This window comes from Merops nubicus, unplaced genomic scaffold (assembly GCF_000691845.1).
Source record: "Merops nubicus isolate BGI_N331 unplaced genomic scaffold, ASM69184v1 scaffold1012, whole genome shotgun sequence".
In the NCBI taxonomy this organism is placed as follows: domain Eukaryota; kingdom Metazoa; phylum Chordata; class Aves; order Coraciiformes; family Meropidae; genus Merops; species Merops nubicus.
In genome coordinates, this window is record NW_008593999.1 from 1 (window position 1) to 10,567 (window position 10,567).

At 39.4% G+C, this 10,567-nt stretch overlaps 1 protein-coding gene across 1 annotated transcript; it reads right to left on the bottom strand.

Annotated features, from left to right (window-relative positions):
* Nucleotides 1–298: 298 nt before the first annotated feature.
* On the bottom strand, nt 299–9,556 carry LOC103768432 (cell division cycle protein 16 homolog; the record flags this gene model as incomplete). The annotated part of the gene is made up of 11 exons (XM_008935575.1): nt 299–372; nt 1,057–1,106; nt 1,603–1,682; nt 3,602–3,735; nt 4,278–4,372; nt 4,919–5,078; nt 6,485–6,625; nt 7,196–7,234; nt 7,696–7,793; nt 8,689–8,743; nt 9,365–9,556. Coding segments are annotated over 11 exons (1,118 nt in total), but the record flags the coding sequence as incomplete, so codon positions are not given.
* Between the last annotated feature and the right edge of the window lie 1,011 nt (nt 9,557–10,567).

Sequence of the window (10,567 nt, forward strand, 5' to 3'; positions counted from 1 at the left end):
AAGTTCTTCTTTATTCCACCACCAAAACTATGTCACTCAGGACAGCTTCTTTCCTTCCCAGGAAGGTGACTGCCAGGAAAGATGCCACATAAGCCTGTATGTCATTTTTAAAGTGTCTAGAAAACTGAGATCTAAATTGCAACGCCAAAAAAAGGGTGTCAACGAAAGGAATATTTTAGTAGTAACCAGTTTACTGAGGCTTCTATTTACTTTATGAGCTTACAAACAACTGTGAACATTAAATATTTATTTAGCTAATAAGCAACAGGGTCACTATGAAAAATTAGGGGGAATGTACCTGAGGTATCTTCTGGCATGTTCATTTTTGTGGCCAACCATGAGATAGTAGCATCCTACTGCAAACCATGACACCTACACATTAAAATCAAAATACAGTATCAGTAGATATATCAAACTAATTTTAGCAAAACATCACCACAGGTGACACAAAACAAAGGAACAGATTAGAATGAGACAAGTTAGGAACATTTTCACTGAGATCACAGTCAGCTTTTATCTGACATTACAGGCAAGCTAGAACTGCTGGCATGCATGTCTCTAACTGGGCTTGCTCAGCCTCATGAAGAGAGGGCCAAGTGAAAAGCTTGTTACTATCCAATTAGCTAATGGCAGGGAATGAGGAAGAGAGCAGCAGACTCTTCTCAGAGGTGCAGTGATGGGATGGGGGCAATGGGTACAGGCTGCAACGTGGGAAATTCAGACTGAGTAAAGGAAATGTTCATTATGAAGGTGACCAAACATTGGAAAAGGTTGCCCAGAGAGGCACAGACATTTTTTTACAGAGCATTTATTTTAAATTATTGTTCAAAATGAATACCTCACACTGAACATATTCTATAGGAACTTTGTTTTAAAAATAAAAGCAGCTTGGTATATTAAAATTACAATGTATAACAAATGAAAGGAGAGAACCATATTTACTAGCTGCATCCAGAAACAAACTTTGAATTCTGTTGCTCATACTGACTATTACAACTTCTATGTGCTTTCATCCAAAAAAAAACCCCTGCCTGGTAAGGAAGGGTTAGAACTTACAGGATTATTTGGGTACAAGTCCACCAGTTTGTGAGAAAGATAGAAAAGCTCTACATAATGGAAAGAAAAAAGAAAAGAAAATTAAAATGTGTAAAACATTAAATTAATTAAAACATTAAGATGTTTCAAGCCCTTTAGCTTTCCATACAAAATATCCAGAATTTCTAACATTGTTAATGCTTAGTAAACAAGTATTATCTTTAGTGGTAAAGCTTCAAACTTCCTCAGAATAGATTTGGTTCTGCAGTTAACTGAAAAAAACACCCCAAACCATACCAACAAAACCCCCAAAGCCCCTAAAGTCTTCACAGCACATAAATAAGCAGCTGTACATCCCACCCTGTAAAAATGTGGCCACAACCTAGGCAAACATCTTTGGCAACAATCCTTTTTTTCAAGTTTTCCTTGAAACTGCAGGTAGGAGGGAAAATATATACCATTTTTAAAAAATTACATATAAGGAGGTTTCTTGGGATCCTTTATTCTTTTTTAAAATTGAAGCTTTGCAATTTTCTTTTGACTTGTATTAAGTGTTGTGTGTCTTACCATTTGCTTTATTAAGCTCCACAAGTGTCCCTATGTGCACAGGTAAACAATTTGCATGGAAAGGATCCTTTTCCATCACTCTAAAAAAATAAAATAAAATAAGGCTGCAATGCACATTTCAAAAATTTTAATGTGTTATAAGTAAGCTGCTTTCACAGTGTATGTTTCAGTTAACCACCATTTAGGCACTGGAAAACTCTTTCTGACTGGGAGGTAATGAGTAACAATGTAATAAAGGCTGTCTTAAGACCAGAAAAATAACTGTTAATTTAGCTTAACAGAGAGGCTAACAGAAAAGTCTTGCAAGCTGAGTATGCAATTAGTAAAACAATACAATGCACCAGTGTTTGCAAGTCACTTCAAAAACACTGCTGTTCATCTTCCCCAGATGTTTTGACAGCAACTTTCAAGCAATAGTCCTCAGCTTTCTGAGCTTAACATTAAGCAGCACACCTCAGGAAACGTGTAGCTCAGTTTTACATTTTTATTTCCTGTGGCATTTAGAAATGGAAGGTAGTCTCACAGACAACAGGCTGCATGCAGGACGTGGCTTGTAGGCACGTGTCCTTTTTGTAGGTATTGGCATACTAAGAGAAAAAAAAAAAGATGTCTTGAAATCTATTCACATTTATCTATTAAATCAGAAGTATAACATTATAACTCCATTCTTGGAGAGGTACACCTTGAAATAGTTAAAAAAATTAGTTAATATTTTAAAATAGTTCAAAATGTTTCAAATTAAAAATATAAAAGAACATATAAATAAGTTTATTTAATGGACTCTTGAAGAGAGTCTAAAGCTTTGAAGCTCCATGGGCTTCTCAGACTCTCACTCCCAAGCTGCAGCACCCGTGACAGCCTCCTCCTCAGGAGACATCTACTCCTGCCACTTCCTACTAGACAAGACACGGCCATTAAGTTTCAGAAACAAAGATGCAATAATGTAATTTTATTGATTTAATTGGAGTACTTTAATTCATCAGGATGACATGTTTAAATTCAGCCTGTCAGCATTCTCAACAGCCTTCCCATTGGATGTTCTACATAGTGATGTCTTGCTTCACCTTAGACAAAGCTGAACTATATAAAAAACAATTCAGCCTAACTGTCAGCATTCTCAACAGCCTTCCCAAAAATCTTGCCTGTACTTGGCTCCATGGGATGTTCTACATAGTGATGTCTTGCTTCACCTTAGACAAAGCTGAACTATATAAAAAAAACCAAAACAAACCCCAAACCAAAAATAAACCCAACAAAACCTCAAACTAAAACCCTTTCTAGTTTATAGTACTGATATTCAGCCTCTGCAGTACACACACAGAAGCACAGTTCTCTTTAAAAGGCAGCTGTGGCACTGTGTTTTGTGCTGGCCTCCACGTGCATTGTTCTGACCCACCTGACCAGCGAGCAGCAGTGTGCACCCAGGCTATGTGCCCACTGAGATCTGACACAACACAATCAGCCAGAGAAATCATACTTCCCCGCTGACCAACTGGCCCAAACCTGCTGCTTTGAAGCCCAAGCAATAAGCAGGTAGAGAACACACAAAATGAAGGTACCAGCGTGAGGGAGAGGCTGGATGAAGGGAAGTCAGCACAGTGCTCATTAACTGGAGTTTTGCTTTGGATACTTCTGCTACATACCATAAAAATAACACAAACTACACATTTTAAGTACCTGAAACTTGGTCTCAGACTGTCAGGTATGTCAGTGCACAGTGATACTCGCTGTAAGGCCAGGCATAATTTTAATATTACACCACAAAATAGAAAACCTGCAAAGTTCCTTTGTATACTTACACCGAAGTAAGCTTGTAACACATTTTGAAATCACAGTTGTAATAGTGTCTTTCAGCTAAGGATACTACTACATCCAGGTTCTCCTGGAGACCATCTCTGTGAGGTATGTCAGTGCACAATGATACTCGCTGTAAGGCCAGGCATAATTTTAATATTACACCACAAAATAGAAAACCTGCAAAGTTCCTTTGTATACTTACACCGAAGTAAGCTTGTAACACATTTTGAAATCACAGTTGTAATAGTGTCTTTCAGCTAAGGATACTACTACATCCAGGTTCTCCTGGAGACCATCTACTGATTCAGGTATCAGTGTTTCACTGGGTTTATTGTACTGAAAGGCAAAAGGAACAACATGTGAAACAACCACCAATCTAAAAATGTTTTTGGTAAAATATTTCTTTATCATGTACTTTAAAACTTATTTATTTCTAGTGTCAGTATCTTCAGCAGCAGCTTTAGAAATGAATAGTGAGCAGTACAGATGTGGCCTCCAGTGCTCTCACACTGTCTTTGGGAAAACTAATCTGGTATAAAAAAAAAAAATGTGGCTATATCCTAGTATTGTCAGGTAACTGACGTTCTGTCTACATGACTAATGTTCTTTCCCCCACCTTGAATTTTATCAAGAACTCAAGTTAAAACCAAACAAAATCAGAATTTCAAGTGGTCACCACACCAAAAAACAAGTTTACACAAAACTGCTGTACTAGTCCCATAAAGTGGTATCTACTGCACTATAAAATTTAAAATAACTGCAACTACTAAGACCTTATTTATTCCAATCTTCAGAATAAATGGAATCCAATAAAATTTACATCTAAAGTCAAGACTTTCAATCAATTCTCCAGGTTTTTAGTCAGTTTGGGGCTTTACCTTTTTCAATTTATTTTCAAACAAGAAGTGAAGCAATTCTTGCTCTTCTTCTGTACATTGTCTACTAAGAGGTAGAGATTCAAGAAGTTCTTTTTCTATGCAAATTAAAAAAAAAAAAATTGACATGGTCACATTATGGAAGAAATAGCAACATTTTAAGAACTTAAGAGATGCAAAGAAATTTATGATGCTTATCCTGAAACTACAAGGAAGATAACAGCAGAGATACAATAAACCAGATAATAGTACTAATTATGAAAATCAATAGTTGAAGACTTAAGTTTTCCCTTCTACACTTGTAAATAAAAGGTAATAAAGGATGGCATAATACATCACTATTTTTATTTACATGCCAAATAAACATTGTGTAGGCTGGGCAAAGAACATGGGAGCTTCTGGAGCTAACACACAGGACAGCTGGGTTAGCTTGGTTCTTTTAATTCTTAGCACTGCAAGACTGAAAAGCACACTTTAAACGTAAATTTCAGCAGATTAGAATTTTCACTCATTTAATACATTTTCCCTTCTTAACATTTTCAAGGCTGTTAGTTGTAGTATTGCCTTCATTTTTATCCAGGAAAAAGGCTTCCTGAGAAAGCAGCTAAACTTTACTTGTAACTGAGAAATACTGCTGTGCAGACCTTCCTGTGCCGTCAGCATGTGGTGCGACGTTAGAAGATCAAATGCTTCAAAGCAGTAAACATCAAGCTTCAAGGCCTCCTTGTAGCTGTGTGTTGCCAGGGTTCTGTTGTCCAAAGCATCATAGATCTTCCCTCGCAAAAGGCAGATAGAGCTCTTGATCTGGTGGAAAAGCAGGGCTGGAGGTCAAAGACTGAATCAATGTTTGCAATTTGGTTTTGAGCACAATCAAATGGGCTCCCTGAAAAGTAAAAAGCATTTCATGTAGGACAGAACCTGGTTTCCTAGTGCTGTCTTTGAGTTAAAATAAAATCTCTACTACCTTAAAAAAAAATCAGATGAAGGCTCTGTCAGGTCATCTACTGCCCACCACAGACATGTTTGGAAACAGGAGGAGGACAGAGCTCATCTTTTCTACTGGCATCCAGCTCTCTGATACTGAGTTGAAGGCTAATTGCACTAAACTCCCTTCACACTCAATCTAGGGAAACTGTTACTTCCAAATTCACTTCTTTGTTGACTATTAAATCACATATTTCATGCAAAACAAGAATGACTGCAGCAGAGATGAAAAAGGCCAAATAATGGACTCAACTCATTTGAGCAGAAAAAAATAGATCTGTCTTTTCAATCCAAACCATAGATTTTTCTGAAATGAAAGTAGTGAAACATCATATTACCATAGTTAAAGTTGTCCTAAGGTGTCTAGTAACTAACGTGTTCCTTCAGAACTCCCCCAGATGGATGTTCAATTCAGTCAGAAGGCCACAGAAGTGTCAGGAAGTTACTTGGAGAATGTTAACACATTATATCATCAGATTTACCAGACAGACCAACTCTTTCTGGAGTCCACACGCTACAAACAGGAGCACCAACACCAGCACTCCACATCCGTTCCCAGTGATGATTAAACCCATTTTGCTATGTCAGTCTCACAGGGAAAATGTCATCTGTCAATCACCTTCACTGTAGTTTTAGCTAATAAACTTCCTAACTCCGAGAGTAAGGACTCTTCAGCCTCCATGTGGTACTGACCCCTTTTAACTGCTGCCTATACAGAACTTTTTCACTGAGCTTCAAAAACTTCACCTTCATGTCACAATTTTCAAGTATGATCAAACATATGTCCCACTGAAAACACTGCTTGAGTGACTAAGGAAATATTAAAAATAACTGGAGGAGAGGAAAAGTTGCTTTTTTACCTCAGAACCTGCAGCCTGATTGAAAGAAAGGTTAGTTTACATTATCAAGAGTGAAACTGCAGCACAGAGCTAGATGACTGTAAAACCAATGCTAAATCATGAACTTCTTGCAAAGTGTCTGCAAATAATTCATGGAAAGCCATAGAAAAGCACACTCCCTTTGGGCAAACTGAGTTACTTTCATACAGCCAAGCTAACACATGACTTCTGACTAAAAGGAGAAACATTCAGCAGTTTTGAAAATCATTTTATCAAAAAAAGGAAGCTTAAGCCCAGAGTTTCAGGCTCATAGAGCTGTAAAATCACTTTTTGACCACACATTTTTTCCTTAGTTATAAAAATAAATGTTTAAGAAATGTCACTTACAGAAGATTGTGACATCTCCCAGTCTGTGGTAGAGTCCTTCACTCCACTTTCATCCCTCAAGTACTTTTCAAAAAGTCTTTTGTTGATTGGCTCTTCCATATCAAGAATATCCAGGGCCTGCTGATGTTCTTTTGCAGCATACTAGCCAAAGGGGTGCATGTAAAAGACAAGGTTGGGGTTTGAAATATCTGTACACAAAGCACCAATAACACAGTGTCACATTTCAAAGGCACAGACTGTAACAACCAGTGCCTATCAGCAGTTTTTATGCATGCTAGTTTTTATTTGGACATAAATAATTTCACAATTGCAGCCAACTATTTTACTAGTCCCCTATAATACATAAAAACTTATAAAATTGACACTTAAAATAAATCACATCACCCCTGGTCAGATGCTGACCAAACAATTAAAAATACAAACATGAATTCCTGAGGTAAAAATGGTTCACATTCTTTTCCCACAAAATATTAAAGAAATATTTTGGAGACTTGGAAAAAATGGTCAGTTGAAGCACCTACTGTGGTACTGTTCTGAAGAAATCCAACAACCATACTGAAGGCTAAAGAATGAAATCAACCATCACCAAATTTAAAGCTGTTATTCCCATGAACATAGGCACCTAGGCTGCCTGTCAGTCACCCACCTCCCCAAAATGCCACTTCTGTTCAGTGCAGTTTGCTTCCAAGAGCAGCTAAAACCTGTACTCACGTGACATCGAGCTGCCAGGTAGCGACACGCTTCGTATAACTGAAAGAGAAGATCCATGTGTTGGTTGCAAAGAGAGAGCTGCCTACACACTGCTAAACTCCACACTCCCCTTCTGCAGCTCTATGGCTTCTTCAGCCCTTCCACCCCCAAAAATCTCTCCTGTCCCAAACGACTGAGTCTGTAACACTTTCTCTGCTATTAAACTCTCAAAGGACACTTGCTCCACTCTTGCCTTCACTGCTCAGCAGCAGAGTGGGAGGACAATTTAAACTCCCCCTGAAGTGACACTCCACCTTCCCACGGCCTTGGACCCCTCCTCCATTCTGTGACCCTGTCCGGGGGTAACAGGGCTGTAACTGGTTCAGATACACTACACCATGCAGGCTTTATAAATTACTTTTCCCATGAACCTCACCCCTCTGATGGAGAAGTCGCTGTGGTTAGCAGCAGAGGTTTGGAAGTGGAATTAGAGTAGCAAGTCTCTGACTAAAATGAGTTACCTTATCCAGCTTGCGTGACCGTAGGGCATGTGCTGCCCTATGATACTGAGCTGTTAGGTACAGACATTGGGCCAACCAGTAGATATCTTGTGGCTCCTCTAAAATAAAAGAACAAATTACAAACCAGTAATTTATAATATACATTTAAACGCTTTCATACTGAATATTCTCTTTTGCTTCTCTAGAAAAGTATTTTTCCTCTATTCCAGTGTCCTATTGAGTTATAAAGTTGATTTTGTTTTTTTTCTTTTACCCATATATTAAAAAAATTCATTATACCTAGCAGTGAGAGAATAAAATGAAAAAGTAATCATATTTTAATTTTAAAGAGATCAGATAATGCACTGTGCAGTGAATACAAAGTATCTCATACTAGAGGTGTGTGAGGAGAGGAGACAACAGTGCTACAGATGTAAAAAAGTAGCAGTTTTAAGTTACCCTGCCCTTGGATGTAGGGCAGAAAAAAGCAACCCAGAACTGTCTCAAAAAAGAGCAGTGGGAACCTAACCACAGTGAAAGGGGAAGCACGAGACCCCTGACTGCAGCAGCACAGCTTTAGTGCTCTCCTAAACTGTTGGCAGCCAAAGCTCTTCTGGGACTGAGGCCCTGGAAAAATCTTAAGGAGTGTAACTGGCCTGTGGCTGTTGGCAGAGACACGCTGCCTGCACCAACTCACTCCCTAAACCCACCCAGAGCAACACTGAACCTGCAGCAAACCACTGCTGTCTCTTGCAGCAGTTTGGGGGATTTTTTTTTGTTTGTTTCTTAAGGTAGGCAAACCTTAAGGTTTGCTCAAACATTGATTTTAACACAAAGTTCAAAAGGGAAGGAAGATCTGCCCTGCTCTGCTTGGCAAAATGGCACTCCAAAGGTGAGGGAAAAGGACTTACTAAACCCAAAACTTCATCATTTAGCCAAACAGGTTTAAAAACATAACAAACCCAGAACACTATCAGAACTTAATAAAAAATCATGTAAAAAGCAGCTACTTACCATGAGACAGTGAAGCTACTTTGTCTGCCCAAAACAGGGCACTTTGATACTGCTGCTGTAAAAGCATCATAAAAATAATTAGTATTTATTTGGGGTTAGCTTTCCTGTATTATTTTGAAATACGCTGTACAACATTCACCTTTAATACCTTATGTGTGTGGTTCTAACTAAAGGCAGCTCACATCTGTGGTCTTTGTTCAAAAAACAGTTTAAAAAGGGACAGTACTGGCACTTCTGAAGAACACTAAAAAGACAACTTGAGGTGTGGTTGTTTATTTTCAATAAAATGCAGCTCCCTCTGACAAAAGGTGTGTGCAATGTACATGGGGCAACAGGTCATTAGTGGATTTGCTAACACTGAAAAAGTAGCAAGAACACCCTCCTTCCACTTAAAATAAATGCTACATGACTCAAGAAAAGATTTTATATATATATATATATTAAAAAGGACATAGATTACTGTAGGAAATTTCAGCAGTGCCCTCTCTGATTAAGAAATGTTCATTCTCCAGTCAAGATGCTTTAACCTCACACAAACCACAGTGCCCCTGTGGAGCTCCCCTTACTCTTGCACAGTTTCACTGTGAGGTCTGCAGTTCAGCAGAAACGTGATAGAGAAGGCTGATGGCAACTAGAGATGGGATGGAAGCAGAGTCTGCAGGTATATCCTGCTAACTTGGCTAAGGATGCCATCAGAAGGCATGCCAACTGATAGAATTGGCCGGGACTGTTCTCCAAGAAGATCAGCACAGGGTACTGCTGTTCCTTTTCCTCCTTCTCCATGCTTCCCAGGATCTGCTGGATGTGTAAGACATATCCTGCAAGGACCTGCAACCCTGGAAAAGCCTCCAGTCACTTCTGCTCGTTCCTGCAATGTTACAGTTGTGGAATTTGCCTACAATCTTAGAGAGTGTTTTATACTACTGTTGCAGTAGAGGTTTGTCAGACTTCTCCAAAACACACATCAATGTTCCCCGTGTTCTCACAAAGCACTACGCTCCATGGCCTAAGCAGTCTCACCTACCCTGTGTTCCCACATGCCCCACTTCATGGGGATTAAGAATACCCAACAAATTTGTCAAGAGAATAGTTTGGTTTCAATCTGTGCTCACAGAAAAACAAAACAAAAACCAAACAAAAAAGCCCAACCAACCAACCCCCCTCAAAAATCAACTCCCAATCCCATGTATATAATAGCTGTCTGCAAGAACTGAGATTCAAAACCCTATCAACACCACAAAAGAAAGGCACAGTCCATGCCCACAGGGCACTATGACTTTTGCTGGGCAATTCCAGAGTACCATAAGCTGAGATATTACACAGGGAAGCAGTCCCATGTCCCTTCTGATGACCCTGTCTCAAAACTGCACAAGTGTCTGTACAGCTGCAGGGCAAAGCAGTTTGGTGAACCAGTTTCACTCAGATGAATACAGCAAAATGAAGCAATAAAATCCACCAGATTAACTTAGTTCCCCAAGGAATCCTTCAGTCAAACTTGGTGGCCACACACACAAATGTTCATGCTAACTACAGAGATGGGTTTCTCTCAAGAATGATGCCAGTGTAGTGTCTGAACTGGAGATAAAGCACTGCAGTTTTGTGCTAGACTTAAATCTAACTTGGTAACACACTTTTCCTGTTTGCTGTTAGGGGTTTTTTTTGCATTTTTTTTTTTCTTTTTGTCCTGCAGCAACATAATTGCTGAATCCATCAAGAAATGAAACCAAGCCTGCCCGTCTAACAGCAGCCTGCAGCGTGGGACGTTGGCATGACAGCCACCCGTAGCCCCCAGGTGAGCACGGCCCAGCCCGCACAGCCCGTGAGGGAGGTGTCCTGCAGACTCGCCTTCACCCCCCCAGCTTCCCTCCTCCTCCTCCTC